Source organism: Taurulus bubalis (assembly GCF_910589615.1).
Source record: "Taurulus bubalis genome assembly, chromosome: 16".
Lineage (NCBI taxonomy): Eukaryota > Metazoa > Chordata > Actinopteri > Perciformes > Cottidae > Taurulus > Taurulus bubalis.
In genome coordinates, this window is record NC_136604.1 from 3,077,179 (window position 1) to 3,097,725 (window position 20,547).

Here is a 20,547-nt window from a genome sequence, read left to right on the forward strand (position 1 = left end):
CAACTTCAATTTCGACATGAATCACAGTTTACATTTCCAAACATGAAGTCAGGAGACGTTCGAGTTTCCAATAGACGAACACAACACTGACAGTATACATAAAAACACTTTTTTTTTTCACATTATAATATTATCCGTCAAAATGGTTGCATTGTCAGCAAACACAAAAAACACATGAAAAATGTTGCAATATCAGTCAAGTTATCACTGTTATTGAGTTGTATTACATTGTCGATCAAGGCCGTTATTACACTGCAGCTACAGACCGATGCTCATCACAGACCTGCGTGACCGTCAGTTATTCTGCGGGCTAAGCTATATGAGCTTATGCTATATAGACTATAGAACAACACTGATCCCACCGAACTTCTGGGTGATCAGACACCGTGTGAGGAGGAAAAGTAGATCACACCAATCACTGAGCACAGGATGCAGCACGGGCCTGTTGACCTTTACATGGGCCTGTTGACCTTTACACGGGCCTGTTGACCTTTACACTGGCCTGTTGACCTTTACATGGGCCTGTTGACCTTTACATGGGCCTGGTGACCTTTACACAGGCCTGTTGACCTTTACACGGGCCTGTTGACCTTTACACGGGCCTGTTGACCTTTACACAGGCCTGTTGACCTTTACATGGGCCTGGTGACCTTTACACAGGCCTGTTGACCTTTACACGGGCCTGTTGACCTTTACATGGGCCTGTTGACCTTTATACGGGCCTGTTGACCTTTACATGGGCCTGGTGACCTTTACATGGGCCTGGTGACCTTTACATGGGCCTGTTGACCTTTACACAGGCCTGTTGACCTCAGCAGGCTTTACATGGGCCTGTTTGGAACCGACACTTTTACTTAGCTGTAAGTGAAATGAATCACCGATTCAGAGTGAAGCAAGAACACAAACGTGAACACAACATTGGGCTTCCTTCTCTTTATTTGCCAGGCGTGTAATATCTCCTCCATCAAAGACTCACAGCTGCAATTCAATTCAATTCAGTGTATTTTGTATAGCAGAGTCACAAATTACAAATTTGGGCTTTACAGTCTGTACACATATGACATCCCTGACCCGGGACCTCACATCGGATCAGGAAAAAATGAAAAAAAACTGAAAAAAACCTTTCACAGGGAAAAAGGAAGAAAGGAGGACCCCTCTCCCCGGATGTACAGAACAATAGATGCCATACAGAATGAACAACGTAACAGAGTTACAACACATTGCATGAATATGACAGACATTATTCATATAATGAGTAGTCATGGACCATGATCAAGATATATAAGGCCCGTCATCACAATGACGCTCCATAAAGATCAGTGATGAGATCTACAGAGTTGCTGCATGACTTTCTGAATATTTAAAACCTGGTCACATCGGACTTCAAGGTGGAGACCGTCCAGTGACGCACGTCGTGCAGCTCGTGCCATAAAGGGCTTCTCCTGTAACTTCCTCGTGACCGGGGTCTCAGTAATCCCACTACCAGCGGCGGGTATATATAGAGGCGCGCGCGAGGCTCTCAGGACAAGGAGGACGCGCGAGACGGAAGAAGCTGTTGCTGCAGGGCTGAGCGCGCGGAGAGCTTTTTGGGGATCCCGGCACCGCACGCACGCACGCGCTATGGACTACTGTTGAGCTCTTTGGGAAAGAAGCAGTGCGCGCACACACCAGCTGCGGCTCGAGCCTCGAACCTCACTCCTTCAGTTGTTATTTAGTTGTGAAGTTGCATTCCGTCGGTTCCCGTCACAGACCTGCGCGCGCCGTGATGAAGCTCGCGGTCCTTCCCGCGCTGATGGCGCTGCTCGCCGTGGCACAAGTGTTCTGCGAGGAAAAGGACCCGAAGGAAGAGGCGGACTACTGGACCACCAGTAACGAGATGCAGGTGATCTGAGATGTGCATGACGTGTTACGTGTTCCTTCATTCATATGTGTTCTTTAATCTTCTGCAGGAAAGTTGTAGATAGTGTGTGTTGGTTAAAGGATGTGAAAGGGCTCACTGATGATGCAGCATCAACATACAGGTGGACATGTGTTACGCACTTAATAAGAATAATGATGAGATGTTGTGACACTTTATTAGAGGTGTGGATTCTCTTTTAGTTGTTTTTTTTAAAGATGTGTTTTTGTCATATTTCACTCATTCTTTGCTCTCTCTGCATGTGCCATAATTGTGAGTAGATTAGGATGAAAATGATGAAGACTCACACGCCGGTCACACTTTTTCCGCAGATTCCCTAATATTCTAAAATGAGTTATGGCAAATGCGTATTTCTATCAATAAAATGTGTTCTAGAAAGTTGATTTGTATCAAGTGAAACCATCTTTAAAAATAAGAAATGAGATGTATTATGTGTTCTTATAGATTAGACCAACATATTTCTTATAGCCATCATGCAGATGGCGACCGTCTTTTCCGGCCGACCGGATATTAAATTAGCCTTAAGTGCACAGTGGAGTGGAGACCGGCGCGCGTCCTGCGTTTGACTTTGCGAGTTGGCAACGAGCCAAGCGGCTCCATCAGCAGCCTGAACGCACCACGGGCCAGGGAGTCCTAAATCACGGCCCCTGAACGCGACATTAGGGCCCGGCTAATGCACGCGGTGGAGATATATCCTGAAACACTTCATGGAAGTTCAAATCTCCAGCCGTTTATGGATTATTATAGTGGGGCTTTTGTGTGTGTGTGTGTGTGTGGGGGGGGGGGGGGGGTTTATATATATATATATAGTATGCCCTTATATGATGTCATATTAAGATGCATTCAGAAACAGTTCAAATGTAGGGAACTGACCAGATGAAAATACCTTTTCTCTGCTTCATGTTGTCCCCAAAATGTCTCCAACGTGTTGGGGCTGTGACATGAAATACGCAGGCAAACTGCTTCTACTCGCTCTTCTTGGTGTCTCATTCATTGAGATGTATCCGCCCTCCTCCTCCTCCTCTTCCTCAGGACGGCTGGCTTGCCAACGACCCCTTCAGAGAAATCCTCCTGAGGATGACGAGAAAGCCGCGGCCGCACCAGTTCATCGGGCTGATGGGGAAGCGCTCCATGGGTACGACTCTCTCAGCGCTCTCTACCTGTGTGCGTCTCTCTCTCTACCTGTGTGCGTCTCTCTCTCTACCTGTTTGTGTCTCTCTCTCTACCTGTGTGCGTCTCTCTCTCTACCTGTGTGCGTCTCTCTCTCTACCTGTATGCGTCTCTCTCTTCCTGCGTGCACGTTTGTCTCTCTCTCTACCTGCGTGTGTCTCTCTCTCTACCTGCGTGCACGTTTGTCTCTCTCTCTACCTGCGTGTCTCTCTCTCTACCTGCGTGTCTCTCTCTCTACCTGCGTGTCTCTCTCTCTACCTGCGTGTCTCTCTCTCTACCTGCGTGTCTCTCTCTCTACCTGTGTGTCTCTCTCTCTACCTGCGTGTCTCTCTCTCTTCCTGCGTGTCTCTCTCTCTACCTGTGTGTCTCTCTCTCTTCCTCCGTGCACGTTTGTGTCTCTCTCTCTCTCTCTCTTCCTGTGTGCACCTGTGTGTGTCTCTCTCTACCTGCGTGGCCTGTGTGTGTTAACGCTGCTCTCTTTCCTCCACAGCCAACGCACAGATCACCCGCAAGAGTAAGTAGAGCATCACATTCAGCCGTCACTCCATTTGCTTTTCAAGGTCAGTGAGAGGAGGGGAGCTCCTCATCCTCACAGCCCGGTATAGAAACCCCCATCCCATAATTCATCATGTCAGATAAACTGAAGGATTTTATGGGTTAGAAAAATACTACTGGGCAGCATTTTAGAAATACTGAGGTCAGAAGTCCCCAAAAAACTCTTAATATTTAATCAAATTAAGTTTATTTTTATTAAAATTAGATCTTAGTGCTTTGTCAAACATCTTCTTTTTGTTGACTTAAAAGATTACTTTTAGATTGCTGTGCTTTATGAGGACCCATAAGTCAGATGAATGGGTTTTCTGTACATATTTTATTTTTATGACATCAGTGAAATCAAAAAGCCGAAATAGTGGAAGCACATGAGGGAAAAAGAGCATAGCCTTTCATATTTCACCACAGTCGTACACATTGAATGCGTATGTGTCTGTCTGTGTTGAGACAGAGTGGGCTGATCGGAGGGAGTTTTAATTAGAGAACAACGACCACAGAGGATTGTTTCTGAAGGCCGGACCACATTTGCTCATCAGTGAGGACGGCGGTCCAGAGACGTCTGTGACAAAGAGGGACGAGATAAGGAGCGCTCAGGGAGGAGGAGGAGGAGGAGGAGGAAGAGAGGATTTTCTCTTTTCTTTGTTGTCTAAATTAGTCTCTCACTCTGTGAAGCAACACAGTGCATTAAGTGAGCACACATCTCATTGCGTCCTCTTATGCAGGCCTGACTAAGAAGTCACTCATCATTAGGGAGGGGGAGAGCCCCAAGGACATCCCATAATCCAATTGGATCGTTTACGCTTGTGACGGATAAAGGGGACGACGCATTTTACCCCCAATCTCTCACCTGCTCTCCATCTCTAGTCGGCTCCAGGTTTCAGCTCCGAGTGTCGGGGGCGTATGTTATGGATTTACCGCTGACTCATCAGTCTAATGCAGATATTGATGTGTGTAATGTCAGATATTCCCTCAGGGCTCTCAATAAATGTATAGCACCCCGATCCAATACATCCCCCAGCCCTCTGGTGATCACATTACAGTCCATTACTGTGATTGACAGGAGCCCAGTCAGCCTGTGATGCAGCTGTCCGTCACATTTACAACACTGAAGACCTGACAGTGAGATTCACAACAATAATGATCAAAATGAGCTTAATGGCACGAAGAAACAGATGGGACTTTCTTTTTTAGTGAACATCATTTTTAGTGAAAAACCAAAAATCTCAAATGCGGTAATCATAACTCATAAAGTCCCCCTGCATAGATACGGCATACATTAAAAAAAAAGAAGCAACATTGTGTCAGCTCTTTCTGACATGATAATTCCTGTATTTTTTAAAGCGGACTCCATTTTACACTTCTCAAAGTAAAAACGCTCCTTTAGTCCACGTGTGATGCAAACCAGGAGACCACAAGGTCACACAAGGTCACACAAGGTCACACAGGACACACATGCAGGGTTTCTAACCTGGAGGCTGAGGCTCACAACCATTGGACTAAAGGACCAAATGCAATCTGTGTGTTTGTATTTCCATCAGAATTCTACCGGCAGTGTGAACTAACATGAAGACCAATATGTAGAGAACTGTTCAGTGATGACTACCTTGACATAAACATGTAAAAAGCCAATATGATAGATAGATATGATCAGAAACTTTATAATAGTATAACTTTCTTCAGTGTGGACATGAAGAACTTGAACTTCTGACCTCAGTGTTTCCAAAATAATTGACACTAATGCTGATCAGTTAGGACACAGAATGCTTTGACACGTTTCTAATCAAATGGTCTCACTCTGAAGGGCATAAAGTCAACTCTTTTGTTGGACTGATGGGGAAAAGGAGCCAAGAGGAGCCAGGTGAGTGCACGCAGGTACACACCTTACCTTTGAATAACAGAAGTTAACGTGAGAAGCTGACGGGCTTCCTCCCTCTGCAGGCTCGTACGAGTGGAGCACAATATACGACAAGCGGCGCTGAGCGGCCTCCTCTTCTTCACCGGCCTCCTCTTCTTCACCGGCCTGCACCTCGTGGAGCCGTTCCTCCTCTGGGGGAGGGGCAGCGCGACGCTGGTTTCTGTTTCCCCTCAAACTGTGTTTAGCTGTTAGTCCAATAAATATGATTCTGTTTCCACATCGTAGTGACGTAGTGCTGTACCCGTTCTCATTCATTTGCCCCAGCGGCAGGAGGAGGAGCCTCGTTATCGATGTTAGTGGTTTCTGTGAGCGTTGTTCACCATCTGCCATGCTACAAAAGACTAAATGTTGTTGTGGACCATCAAAGCAAGGCTATGCCCCGGGGTATGCTAAACATTGCACTGCCAAAGTCACTGTATAGTGCCTCATTACTGTTTAATTACAACCGATTCTTCTATAAATATAAACACACCGGGAAAGGTTTTTATTTCGGCTTTTAGAAGTTCTCCAGCTGGACACATGGTGGGATATGACCTGTGTGTTATGGTTCAACAAATAATAAAATTATTTTCTTTACTGGTTCAACTTTCAAGTTGTGAATTCCTTGAGAGAGAAAAAAAAAAACGTGTTGTGTTGTTCAGAGGTGAAGTGAGGGCGCTCCCTGGTGGCCGACAGAGGCGCGACACGAGGGACGCAGCGTCACGGGTCAATTTATTTCATCAGCGGCAACGAGCAGAAAACAAGTCGGGCAGAAGACGGGAATGACACGTGGACAACACGACAGAGACGAGGACATGAAGGACCAGTCCAACACAGAGTCAAGGACATGAAGGACCAGTCCAACACGACAGAGACGAGGACATGAAGGACCAGTCCAACACAGAGACGAGGACATGAAGGACCAGTCCAACACAGAGTCAAGGACATGAAGGACCAGTCCAACACAGAGTCAAGGACATGAAGGACCAGTCCAACACAGAGACGAGGACATGAAGGACCAGTCCAACACAGAGTCAAGGACATGAAGGACCAGTCCAACACAGAGACGAGGACATGAAGGACCAGTCCAACACAGAGACAAGGACATGAAGGACCAGTCCAACACAGAGTCAAGGACATGAAGGACCAGTCCAACACAGAGACGAGGACATGAAGGACCAGTCCAACACAGAGTCAAGGACATGAAGGACCAGTCCAACACGACAGAGACGAGGACATGAAGGACCAGTCCAACACAGAGACGAGGACATGAAGGACCAGTCCAACACAGAGTCAAGGACATGAAGGACCAGTCCAACACAGAGTCAAGGACATGAAGGACCAGTCCAACACAGAGACGAGGACATGAAGGACCAGTCCAACACAGAGTCAAGGACATGAAGGACCAGTCCAACACAGAGACGAGGACATGAAGGACCAGTCCAACACAGAGACAAGGACATGAAGGACCAGTCCAACACAGAGTCAAGGACATGAAGGACCAGTCCAACACAGAGACGAGGACATGAAGGACCAGTCCAACACGACAGAGACGAGGACATGAAGGACCAGTCCAACACAGAGACGAGGACATGAAGGACCAGTCCAACACAGAGTCAAGGACATGAAGGACCAGTCCAACACGACAGAGACGAGGACATGAAGGACCAGTCCAACACAGAGACGAGGACATGAAGGACCAGTCCAACACAGAGTCAAGGACATGAAGGACCAGTCCAACACAGAGTCAAGGACATGAAGGACCAGTCCAACACAGAGACGAGGACATGAAGGACCAGTCCAACACAGAGACGAGGACATGAAGGACCAGTCCAACACGACAGAGACGAGGACATGAAGGACCAGTCCAACACAGAGTCAAGGACATGAAGGACCAGTCCAACACAGAGACGAGGACATGAAGGACCAGTCCAACACAGAGTCAAGGACATGAAGGACCAGTCCAACACAGAGACGAGGACATGAAGGACCAGTCCAACACGACAGAGACGAGGACATGAAGGACCAGTCCAACACAGAGACGAGGACATGAAGGACCAGTCCAACACAGAGACGAGGACATGAAGGACCAGTCCAACACGACAGAGACGAGGACATGAAGGACCAGTCCAACACGACAGCCTGGGAACGGATCCGTTGAGCGCCGACTTCCTTGTGTTCCTCCGCGGGACGCTTTGAGCGGTGAGCGGGTCGCGTCACTTTGTCCACTTCCTGCAGGCCGCTCTCACACCTACACCTGAACAGAGGGTGGGCGATGTGTTTAAAACCCTCAGGGATCAAATGTACATTTTCCTCATAGTTAGGGAAACTAGTCTGAAAATGATTTCCCATTTTTTGACAGAAAATAGTCAAACACAAATGTCATCCCTCCATATATCTTATCGCCCAACCGTAACACACACACACACACACACACACACACACACACACACACACACACACACACACACACACACACACACACACACACACACACACACACAAAACCTTGTGTGTGTGTAACTGACATTGTTCACATTTGACCGTAAAAAGGTCTCATACATATTATGGGATATAACAGTCAGCAGCCCTTCTGCTGTTAGCAGCTCAAAGTATTTCCGTTTAAACTATAAACACATGGCACACATCTACTGCAGAATGAAGTATGAAGTTCAGTCCAATCTGAAACTACGATGCTCCAAAAGGACCCAACAGATGACGGGTTGTCATGATGGATTACCCATAAAGCAAGTCTCACATCTCTGCTGATGGTACGACATAGATTATGATTAACTAACTGTGTGCTCTGGAAAATGGTGCCAAAACAACATTTTAAAAAGATACTACATTTGTGGCAAATGGGTGAAAACATGACTAAACACATGCATGGCCGTTTAAACACGACACACAGAGCTGACAGAGGAGTCTGACCCCAACGTGTGTACGCGTCTGTCAGAGTGTGATGGGTTGTCAGAATTAGCTGTAAGACATCAAGCGACAATTTACAATTCCAAGTGAAACCAGGAGTCTGAAAGCTGCATTCTCTCTCCTGACCATCAGGGGGCGACTCCTCTGGTTGTATAGAAGTCTATGAGATAATGACTCTACTTCTCTCTTGATGTAAACATTGTAAATATGAGTTTATGTCTCAATCTCTAGTTTCAAGTCTTCTTCAATACAGCATGATGTTAATTTAGTAAATGATGGTCATTTAGAGTCAAACAGACCATAAAGCAGGAGATGCTTTAGGGGCGGGGCTACAAGGTGATTGGCAGCCAAAAACCAAGATAACAATGGTCAAAATTCATTAACGGAATAATACCATATGTATCAAACTGACACATTAAACTTAATATTTGCTAGTATTAGTTAGACATTACAAACTGATATGCATATATACATTTTTTATTTATTAATACCCGCCCCCTAATGGCTCATCATTCACTTGTGCTGCTGCCACCCACGTCTATTGTTTTATCTTCAGATTGTAACACTGGATAAAGTTACACGTTGATCCTGACATGATGGGCCCCGGCGGGGACAAGAAGAGAAATGTCCCGTGTCTCTGTGATCAACCCCTAAAACAGCAGGTCTGACGAGCTGCATCACAGGAGGGAAACCACACGCTCAGAATAACCCGCTCCACATGAGCGGAAGTCAATCTGAGTTTCACAAAGAGAAGCTAACTATGACACAAAGCATGACAGGTGGAACGCTCCGAGGCCGACTGACCCCACGAGGCGGCTCCAGGGAGTCACTGGTCTTTGTCGGGTTTGTAGATGGCCAGGGTGCGGGCCGACGGGTCGCTGGCGTTGGTCCAGCGCGGCATCCAGTAGTGGGAGAGCCACTCGGCCTGGCCCGGGTACTGCTTCTCGAACACCTGCCTGAAGTAGTAGGCCTCTTTGGTGCGCGGCGCGTTGTGAGGGAACGTCTTGGGAGCCTTCTCCATCTGGTCGTCGTTCACCTGAGAGACGAGCAGAGCAGAGGTCAGACCCGAGGCTTCCTGTGTCCGTGGGAGAGACACACTGAATGTTGGTGCGTGTACTAATGAGGACGTGTCATGTACGTACAGCAACATAAAAAGGCATTTGGACTTATAAAAATGCCTTTACGCAATTTCCTTTGACGAATACCAAATAAAGGTTCTTTATCACGGGCAAGGGCCGAGAGGAAGGCAGAGGAAAATAATTATTGGGACGAAGAAATCAAGGTTGTGGTGGTTGAGGTGGTCCCAGAACACATGTTCCTCCACCATGCAGAGTGAAGCTCGTTGCATTATGGGAAGGAACGCCAGAGGCCGGAGAAACTAAATTAACTGTGAAGAGTCAAGACGCCAACGCCATCAACCAAACCTCCACTACGCCGAGGGGGAGTGCAATTATCTGTAAACTCATTTCTCATTTCATAGACTACTGAATAGAGTGGCCGTCTCATTGTTCGCCATAGTGTTATGACATGTGTGTACCAACCGCTTTGAGATGTTGACTGTGGCGCCTCCTGCTGGTTGCATCAAAAAGACACATGTACTCCGTCCAGATCAACTGAAGCCATCGTGGGATTCTCAGGATGTATTATCGTCACGACGCGACACAGAGCTGCACAATGAGCTGGAGTTGTGGAGCTGACATGCGGCCGCCTCGCTCTCGTGAGGTTGCCGTTGTCGCCCGCGTGCAAGTAACATCAGAGCGGGACACCAATCTAACCAGCATGCACTGCGGCGGTGCCTGGCTCATCTCCAACCAGCCCATTATGACTCCTTTCAACCACGACAAAGGAAACACAGACCCCGCTCTTATCTTTCACAATAAAAGCCCTGGACAAATACACTGCGTAACCGTTTACCAGAGGGAAATCAATGAAGCCGTTTACAGTAGCTTCAACTGAACAACAGTTCAGCTCAGACTGCTGAGCGCTGCTCTGAGCCCAGAGGATCCTGGGAGTTGGTTCTCTGCTTATCAAACAGGAGGTGTGAATCAGGTATGAATAGTTTAGATCCTTGTGTCGTTTATCGGTCAAATAAACTGCCGAAATGAACCCCGGTGTGAAGGGAACCCTGTAGAACTGGTCTTGCTGCAACACTCACCATGGACTCCAGGTGCTCCTGCAGGCACACGTACCAGGACTTCTTCTCAGACATCATGCCGTCGCTGAAGGCCTCTTTGCGCCTCCACAGGATCTCATCGGGGATCAAGTTGAGATCCTTGAAGGAGTCCCTCAGGAGATGCTTCTCCACCCCGTGCTGCGGAGGACAGGACCACGCTGTTATCTCACACACACACACACACACACACACACACACACACACACACACACACACACACACACACACACACACACACACACACACACACACACACACACTAACTGACCTTGGGAGTCCTCATCTCCTCGGGCAGCGAGAGGTAGTATGCTGTGAGTCGGTGGTCCAGGAACGGCACTCGTAGCTCCAGCCTGAAGGACAGAAAGGAGCGTCAGATGAGGCGTATGAATACAAAATAACATTCCATAACCAAATAATTCATGAAGAAGTGAGAAGAAGACATGTGGGTAAAACTCTGAACTAGTGGTACCGTATAAGATGATCAATGGCTCCATTAGTTTGACTTTTCACTGTTCATCATTGGGGTGCTTTCATTTTTAATTCAGAAACGTATTGAACATCAGTATTACCTTATTGGATATCATTACTGCAGATATTTAGGATATCATTAATCACATTCTGCCCTTAATTACAATGCGTGATTCATTTGGCCGTTGGTGTTGAACGCTCTTATGAATGATTTAAAGATGAGATTTTAAAAACCTTTCAGGCCTTCCATCAAGGCTGAAAACGACATTCATCAAAAGCCGTTGCGCTAATATTAATTAGTGCAATTCCTTATGTCTGTGCATTATGTCAGCGGGTTTCTGCCTAATTAATTAACTGGCAGACGTACGAGAACAAAGCTCAGCCGACATCAGCAGCCAGAAAGTAAACTACAAATTAAATGAGCTGAAACTATTATTCGGCAGAGATAAACGCAGAATTGCCGGTTCCGGCTTTGACAAAAAGACGGCTGGTGTGTGTGACGTCTTACCCGTGGGCCGCGGTGGTGCGGTCGGCACGCAGCACGTCGAACAGGTAGAGCTCCTTCAGCAGCCGGACGCTGTCCTCCGCCGCCGCTTTGGGAGTTGGAGCCTGGAGGAGGAACTCAACGACGTCAGCGCTGCGCCGCAACAACGCCTCCTTTCAAACACCCACGCCCACTTTAACACACTAGATTTTTACATTTTTGATTTATGATAACTGCATGGGGGAATAAATGGTCGTCCAGCATGTCACCGTTGTCTTCGTCGTTAAAGCGCCGTCATGTCTCAATGGAGCATTAAATGTAGGGTTCTTCAGAAAGCGTTTTGATAATTCTGTTAAGTTCTCATTACATCCCAACAGCAATCGAGGAATCAAATGCTCTGACAAAGAAAAGATGAAATATCCTGTAACCAGCGTGTCCCAACATAGCGTCATAGTAAGGGTGTACCGGGACCTGTAGCTGTTCACGGCTACTCGCACGTCTGAAACAGAAATACTAGAGCACAGGTCTAGGCTTTGCAGCGCACCAGTGGCTGTCAGCTACAGCTGAACCTGCTGGTCGGTTGAGCTCGGTTATCGAGCTCAACCGACCATGATGCGTTTCAAACCGCATCCCGACGGTGACAATAAAGTCGGCTTTTTCTAAGGAGACACTTTAAAACCCAGCGTCACCAGGATGAGAATAAAAACGGACCGGTCGGCGAGTCCTTCTTTCCACCGCGCGTCAGCTTCCCACTGCAGACAGTGTTTGACTGCCTTAACTTTAACTTAAAAAATCTGGCCAATCAGCAACTCTTGAATGTTTATCATTTTAAAAATAAATGAACAGAAAAAGTGATTTTTCTGCCTTTTATTTGTTCTTTATTGAACCCAAAAAAATGTACCGAACTGTGAACATTGTGTCCCGTCACAGCCTACAGCACAGGGACCTGGTCAGGCCGACATGATATAGTCGTTTGTAAAGATGTCCTCGTGCCCCAAAAGTCGGTGGCTTCTACCTCACTGGATCAGAGCAGTAGTGCCCAGTCGTTGCTGTAACGGCTTCCTCCCAAACAACCTGCACCCCTCCGTTGTAGGACCCTCCTATCTTGCAAAAGAGAAAAGATTGCGAAGCAGGGACTTGCCTTGTGGAAGTAAAGGTATCCCTGAGTCAGCTCATCAGCGCCCTCTCCAGAGAAGATCACCACACTGTCTGACTTCTCCTTGATGTACTTGGAAATCAGGTACATCCCTACAGCGGAGGAGACAGGGACTTACTTACAGAGAAATGGCACACGACATCATCAAATCAGAAGATAAACTTCCTCGACTGAATCGTGGAGGTGTCCTAATGCAAACAACACGCCGCAGATGTAATGATGAATAATAGCGCATGAACGATGGCTACGCGTATAAAGGATGATCTGAGCAGCTGATGATTGATTATCATTGAAGCGACGCACACGACTAACAGATGTTCTTTTCCTGTGGAGCATTATTCTGCACCAAAATGGAACAATAAATAATGGCATAGAGCAATGCCAACTGTTAAAATAACAAATGACCACATTAAAAAAAACACATTGTCACATCTTTAAATGAAATGCACTATAAAAAATATAAATAAAAACAAAGGATTCTTCATCTTTGTTTGCTCATGTACGATGTGATCCTCGCTCCTTTTTGTCAGACTTTGATAAAGTCGCACTGCAGTCATTTCTTTTGTTTAGTTTCATCCCTGCATGTCATGATACAGAAGTAGTGCTGGGTCGATGCCTCTAAATGCCCCGTGTGTTGCCTCCATTGACCGCTTTCCTCATTCAACTAATCTCACTGCGATTCAAACCAGCCAATCAGGGGAAAAGGAATGCAGCGATGCAGCGATGCAGGAGGCCCATTTTTGTCACATCAATCAGCAGAAATGTGAGGCGACCGTTCAGAGATGAGGAAGCAAAGCAGTGAACCGCTGCCTGCAGCTCCACTACTGACATGCTCCGTTGGGCAAAACCAGTGGCCGTAATGGAGAAAAACCCACTGTGAACAATGTCGATTATTTCTTAAACACAAGTGACATTAAAAGGTAGTTTATGCAGAAAGAATGCAGAATGTCACAAATCTGAGAGACTAAATTAGTCCTCCTACCAGCGGTATTACTTATTTCAACATAAAAATTAAGAAAAAAAGGTTTCAACCCAAACACTCAATAAGTCAGACATTTAGTAGACAACACAAATAGCAGTGAAGTTCCACATTTAGCAATACCCAACTAAATATCCATGATAAATAAATGAACACTAAGAGCTGTTGGAGGTTAAACAGGTCAGAATTCACGCTCTAAAATGGATTTTATACTCAAACATCTCCTTCAAAACAACAGGACATATTTGGGTTTCTTGCAAAACAAAAGATTCTACAAAAGATTCTACAAGATTACATTCAAACACTTAATTATAAACATACATATACACATATATATATATATATATACACACATATACATACACACACACATATATATATAAAAATATATATATATATATACACACACACACACATACATACACAACATACACACATGAAGAAAACCCTCACCAACAGAGGCGCGTACGGTGGTGATGTCATAGGTCTCCAGGTGATAGATGACTTCCTCCACAGCTTGGATTCCTTCTTCTGCAGTGAAGTTCACCTCGTGGTGTTCGCTGCCGATGTGAGCGGCAACCTGAGGACAAAAACCACAAGCTGACTGAAAACACACAAACGGGACCGACTGTATGTCATCAGAGGGGTCAGAAACACTTCACAATAGCCACCATTAATAAATGGTAAATTGATAATACAAATTTCACAGTTTATTGTTATTATAATATTGTATATTCTATAGCAAGTATTTGTTAAGGATTTTCAAATAATTTGGGATCCTTTATGAAATCGTTCGTAAACATTACAGAGATACAGAGACTTTGTTCATGATAAATAATTTGTTTTTAACCTTCTAGAACAATTATTTGGATGCTATTATGAAGTTGCAACTGATGATTATTACTAGGGCTGTGCACGTTAGCGCGTTATAAACAACGCAGCAATCCATTAGCGGCGATAATGATTTTATCATACGCGTTTGTTTTTTTCACTGGGAGGGGCTTAACCGCACACAGGTGCTGCACTTTTAAATTAACATTTTCATCCTCCCTCAAGACGCACCGTCGTCAGGAGAATACACAACTTGTATGAAACGGAGCGGACTACGTTACAACGTGCACCAGCTGTTGCTCTCACTGAGGACGTCCAGTATGCACATCCTGCAACACAGTTATCTCAGAGTTACAGTTTGTAGCATACCCCTCCGACAGATGGTCTTTAAATGACTTTTATTTATTCCAAAACCAATGTAAGAACATGTGCCTCTTCGGAGGAGTGCTAATACCGTTTACAGAGCTGCCAACTTTTCAAAAGACCTTGGAGTGAGTTTTAGTCGGGGGTGACCAAAATTTTGCCGGAACTGGAATCAGAGGCTAGAATTAGTATGAACTGTATTGTAGAACAGAACATATTATGGGGTGTGAACAGCAGTGGTATCAGTAGTGCTGTGTGTGTGTGTGTGTGTGTGTGTGTGTGTGTGTGTGTGTAGGGGTGTAGGGACAAAACCTGCAAGCAACATCCAAACCATGAATGTGAATACAGATCGCGATCAGTAGTGTTGCATGCTGGGTGTGGACACCATGAGTGTGTGTAGGGACGTGAGGACTACTATAAATGTCAGTCAGTGATCATCAACATCATGTATTAGAGTAAATTTAACATTTTCTCTGAGCCATAGAATATAGTCGTGGCCGGCGATCTCAGAGGCTGCTTGATGACAGGTGGGCCGGCCCAACGCCGTCGGCCTACCGGGGATTTCCCCGGTGTCCCCCATGGCCAGTCCGCCCCCACTTTGGGGTAAATAGGATGTCTATGCAGCGAATAGGTTTACAGATGCGCTCCTTAGTGCCATCTATCGTCGGGAGTTTGAAAAGGAACAAACGCGCCTCGGCCCAAAATCAGAATTTTTTCATCTTTGCCCAGCACTAATTATTACCAATTTTAACATTATTAACGGTGCTCAATGTGAAATTCAGAGGATATCCATTGCCTCCACATGGCTCTCAACATGGCGACGGCTGAGCAGTGCAAGAAGCTAACGGTGCTGACCGACATCAGCAGCACCCACCTTACGAGCAGCCAAGACGTCCGGACTGTCCTCCGACCCGATGGAGAAGGTCTGGATGGGATACTGCAGCTTCTCCTCCTTGGCCAGCTTCACCAGCGTAGCAGCAACCAGACTGGAGTCCAGACCGCCTGAAGAGACAACATGAGCGAGGGTCATCCACACAAACCACCTCCATCAATCACAGTCCAACACACAGTACCGTAAAACGCGGGTTATAAGGCCGCTACTTGTTCTCTTTTTTTTCCTCAACTTTGAAAAGGGTAAATAGGTCTGATGGCGAGGGAACCACTGCCTCTCCCGCCACCTCCACATCGCGCGACGAGCTAACGAGCTAGCGCTCCCACAAGAATTTGTGGCTACACTGTTTGAGTAACAACACTGAAAATTCAGCACAAAAATAAAAAGTGTTGTCAGCGATAACAGCTAGCAGCAGCGGCTTATAAACCGCCGCGGCTTGTTTATGATTAAATACAACTTTTTCTTTAAATTTTGTAGATGCAGCGTATAAAAGGGTGCAGCTTATAACCCGCATTTTACGGTATAACGATCACGTCGCCGATGTCACACCCTCCAAAGGTTTAGCTTGTTTTGTTCAGGGTGACTTGGGATGTGAAGACGTTCATATCAAGTATGTGATGTCATGTTCCATATTTGACATTACCTGACAGAAGACAGCCAATTCTCCTCTGAGCCATGAGACGTTTCCTCACAGAGTTCTCAAACAGGGCTCTGACGTTGGCTTTCACCGTTTCCTCTTCAGAACCTGTGGAGACGTCAGTGGGATTCAAACTCATTCAAAACTTGTTGACCAAAAGAGTGAACACGCACACGCACACGCACACACACACACACACACACACACACACACACACACAGTGGCCGGTTTCATACTCGTAGGCAGCCTCTCCACGGTGTCGTAGACGGCATGGGCGGGCTCTTCAGTGCAGCAGTGAAACGGCTCCATCTCAACGGACTGAACCTTTCCGTTCTGCTTCAAATCAAAGGCCTCGAAGTGTCCAGGGAGAAGGGGAACGATGTTGGCACGGGACTCCCGGGTGATGTCTGTGAGGCCTGTGATCGGAATAACAACAAGCTGAGCACAAAAAGGCTGTAAAACAAGTAGAGCACAAGAGATCCAGATTCAAAGGCTGTACTAAACCATCCCATTACCTTTGGCTTCGGAGCAGACGGCGAGAAATCCGTCGTCCGTGAGGAATTTGAACAAAGGCCGGACGCCGTACGTGTCCCTTCCCAGAAAGACTTTTCTGTTGGCAGTGTCCAGCAGAATGAAGGCAAAGACCCCGTCCAGGAGGGAAGCCATCTTCTGGATGCCGAAGCGGGCGTAAAGGTGGAGCAAGATCTCACCGTCCACTTTAGTCTGGTGATCGAAGTCAAACTGCTTGCTCAGCTGAAAGGAAACGCCACAGACAGGTTATTTTAGACGCGTTGTTGCAGCCATGTTTCCACGTTTTATCACACCAAGACACCATTCACTGCTGCACACCGGAAGAAACGGATTAAATGCGACTGGAATTTGGAGTGTTTTATTCATTGTATTTGTTCGGGAGCCCCGTGTCATGATTCGTATCGTATCTTGAGGTTTCAATGCGTTTCAAGTGTTCTGTAGAGTCTAACCAACGGGACAATATTGGCCAATAGCTACAGATATCACTACAGATATATCAGTGTCTGTGTAGATGCAAGGAATTGCAGGACAGAAATGCTAAAGATCTGTGTTTCCGTCGTCACAGTTTGTTTCATCAGAGAGTTTACACTATAAAATGTCACCCTCTTTAATAGGAAACTTCAAGATGTTCTTAACAAAAGATTTTGTTTATGTAAAAAAGGAATATCTGCCACTATATCAATACAATCTGAAGTTATAATATCAGCATCAGCCACAAAAACTCTTGGTTAAGTTATATGACAACTGGCTAGTTGTTAAACGAACAGAACTACGGCACTACAAGTCCAATGAGATCTACAGGATGGAATATGAGACTAATAAGTATGTTTTCTTCAGTGTATGATCACCTGTAGCTAAGAATCGTTGGGTTGTTGTTAGCTTAGAATGAGCCGTTTATATCCACAGAGGGAGCGGGTTCTTTTCTCGGGCTCCGCCATGTTTCTACAGTAGCCCAGAACAGACAAGCCACACACCAGCTTCCAGATAGAATCAGTACCTCGTGGGCCACCGTAGTTCTCCTAAAGGGTCGGTTGCAATCTGAAACCTCACCACCAGATGCCGCTATATCCTCCTGCCCACCGGACCTCTAAGACACAGAAGCGGCCAGCGCGTCTCACCGTGTGATGGTTGTAGATCTCTCCGTTGTAGCAGAGCCACAGGAAAGGGAACTTCTTGATGCGTAAGGGCTGCATGCCGTACAGCTGGTCCACAACAGCCAGCCGGTGGAAGCCGAAGCAGCAGTTGGTGAAGCCGTTGACGTTCTCAAAGCGGAAGGCATCGGGGCCCCGGTGAGCGATCCGCATGGCGCTGGTGCACTGGACCGACAGACACTCATCACTGCCAAACAAAGCCCAGATTCCACACATCTCACAGCTGTGGAAGAGAAAAGACAGACAGACAGTTTAGTGTGCAGTTTATAACGACACAATCCACCACTAATAATATGAAATGTTTAATACCATGCCATACAAACTAAATGTAGTCCAGAACCGTAGTTGTGGAAAGCGAACACAATGTGTCCAAAGTTTTAGATTTCTTTGAAATCTCCCAAGGACACGTGGACATGGTCTAGTCTACTGTACTGGGATATGCTGCAGACTTTTAAAGCTAACAGCAGCTCATGCATTTCTGTCATCATGATAACGCTAACAAAGTTAGCAAAGTTTAGACATGTTCACAACATTATCTCCAAGTGCATGTCTCTTGTCGCCTTTAATAATATAATAATATAATAACTTTATTTATATAGTACCTTTTAAAAAAGTTTTACAAAGTGCTATACAGAGAAGCAAAGTTTAGTCATACATAACGTATATACCAGTGAATACATCAAAAACAAACAAATAAAAAGAGCAAATGGAATTGAAAACAAACAAATAAATAAATAAAATAAACAACAACAAAAACAGGGGAACAAAATAATAAGCCTCGACTTCGGAACGGCCTTCATACGGCGTTAACATGCCAATGATGTAGCACGGGGCCAGATCAACAAAATCTTAAAATCAATTCTAAAACAAACCGGCAGCCAGTGGAGAGAAGCCAGAACTGGAGTAACGTTGGAGGCGGGAGATAGCGTCAAGAACCAAGAACTACTGGTTTTGTTTTTTCATATATTTGTGGAAAACAAAGTATTAGATTTCTGAGAAATCTAAAACTTTACAGTGTAAGGATTTCCTAAAAACAGCTGAAAACCAAAGGATTCAAATGCGTGTGTTTTTACGGCTACAGATGAACTCACCGACACATCGTGGATCAGTTTTGGTAAAGCGGCGTGTGCCGACTCAAACCTTCAGCACGCACAATCACAAGAGGTTTGGAAACACAGGCAGCTCCGCCAGGCCAAGCAGGTCTACAGGGGTCGGGGACAGAGTCCTGAACAACCGAGCCAGAAACCAGGCGGCAACCTCCTGCTACTGGCATTATTAGTAGTATAGTAGTAGTATTGGCAATACCATTACTGCTATTATTATTATTCTACTATATCCACTGTTATTTCTGGTAGTTGTAACTTTTTCATCATTATATGAATAATTTCTGTCATATTCATGTAATGTGCTGTAACTCTGTTACGTTATTCATTCTGGTCACATGACATCTATTGCTTCTGTCCATCCTGATAGAGCATCCTCCTCTGTTGCTCTCCTGACAGGTTCTTCTCCCAGTTAAAGGTTTTTTAAATTTTTTTTATCCTGTTCCGATGTGAGGTCCCAGGACAGAGGATGTCGTATGTGTACAGACAGTAAAGCCCTCTGAGGCAAATTTGTGACTTTGGGGTACACATAATAGGACGAGGCAGTTAACACGGGTGTGCACTACATCCTGCAACACCTGCACTCTGTTAGGGACCAAGGACCCGGTTTGTGGACGGTCTTTCAGCGCCATCATCCCAGACATCCTCCGCTCCAACCTCAACACATCTGTTCAACTTTTTGAAGTTTGCACAGCCGGCCCTCTCACGCCCACCTGGAGCCGAGCAATACTGAGGCCCAGCAGAAGTACTGCCTGCTCCAGCTCAGGAAGCTCAATCCAACCATCCAGTCTGTTCTCTGCACGTCCATCACGTGGGGTTGGGATCAGCCACCAAACGGGACGGGAGCAGACTACAGACACATCATTGAGGTCAGCAGCTCCATCAGGACAGAATCATTCGTTTGTCCCTTTTGGCAAATAACAATTCGGTTTAATTTTTACTTTATTTGTTCAGCTTTGTTGTCCCTAGCTCTCATTTATATATCTGTAAGTACATCAAATTGCTTGCATGTGCACACCTACTAAAAAAAAATGTGATTCTGATCACTAGATGTGTTCTAACTAACAGCTCCTTTTTTAAACCTTACCTATTCAAACTGTGAGGCCAAACACGTGAAACGTCACCACATGGCTACGGAGCCCCCGCACATTATCGCGGGGTGTTGTTCTGCTCGGCACAGACAAAAGCTGCTCGTATTTCCGTATATTAACAGACAAGTTCATCCCTTATTTCCCAGGGCGCGCCTCCGCCTACGGCGCTGCGCGGGGGCGCGCTCCGCCACGTGAACGCTGTATGTGCACGGAAAATGCTGCCGGC

The 20,547-nt window shown here is 45.9% G+C and overlaps 2 protein-coding genes across 3 annotated transcripts; one reads left to right on the forward strand and one right to left on the reverse strand.

Annotated features, from left to right (window-relative positions):
- Positions 1 to 1,765: 1,765 nt before the first annotated feature.
- On the forward strand, positions 1,766 to 6,605 carry tac1 (tachykinin precursor 1; the record flags this gene model as incomplete). 2 transcript variants are annotated; one of them, XR_013771163.1, is made up of 6 exons in its annotated part: positions 1,766 to 1,882; positions 2,951 to 3,053; positions 3,579 to 3,602; positions 5,442 to 5,498; positions 5,579 to 6,323; positions 6,519 to 6,605. XR_013771163.1 is itself a non-coding variant. In XM_079232092.1 (5 exons), the coding sequence occupies 5 exons, from the start codon at positions 1,766 to 1,768 to the stop codon at positions 5,617 to 5,619; spliced, it is 342 nt and encodes a 113-aa protein (XP_079088218.1). In that variant the 3' UTR covers positions 5,620 to 6,443. The 2 variants fall into 2 exon arrangements, 1 of the variants encoding a protein (XP_079088218.1); XM_079232092.1 differs by lacking the exon at positions 6,519 to 6,605 and having other exon boundaries at positions 5,579 to 6,443.
- Positions 6,606 to 7,656: 1,051 nt separating this feature from the next.
- Positions 7,657 to 18,343, reverse strand: asns (asparagine synthetase; the record flags this gene model as incomplete). Its single annotated transcript, XM_079232321.1, has 12 exons — positions 7,657 to 7,791; positions 9,267 to 9,498; positions 10,618 to 10,773; positions 10,904 to 10,985; positions 11,612 to 11,712; positions 12,729 to 12,835; positions 14,176 to 14,302; positions 15,791 to 15,918; positions 16,452 to 16,553; positions 16,682 to 16,861; positions 16,961 to 17,198; positions 18,095 to 18,343. The coding sequence occupies 11 exons, from the start codon at positions 18,341 to 18,343 to the stop codon at positions 9,289 to 9,291; spliced, it is 1,680 nt and encodes a 559-aa protein (XP_079088447.1). The 3' UTR covers positions 7,657 to 7,791; positions 9,267 to 9,288.
- Between the last annotated feature and the right edge of the window lie 2,204 nt (positions 18,344 to 20,547).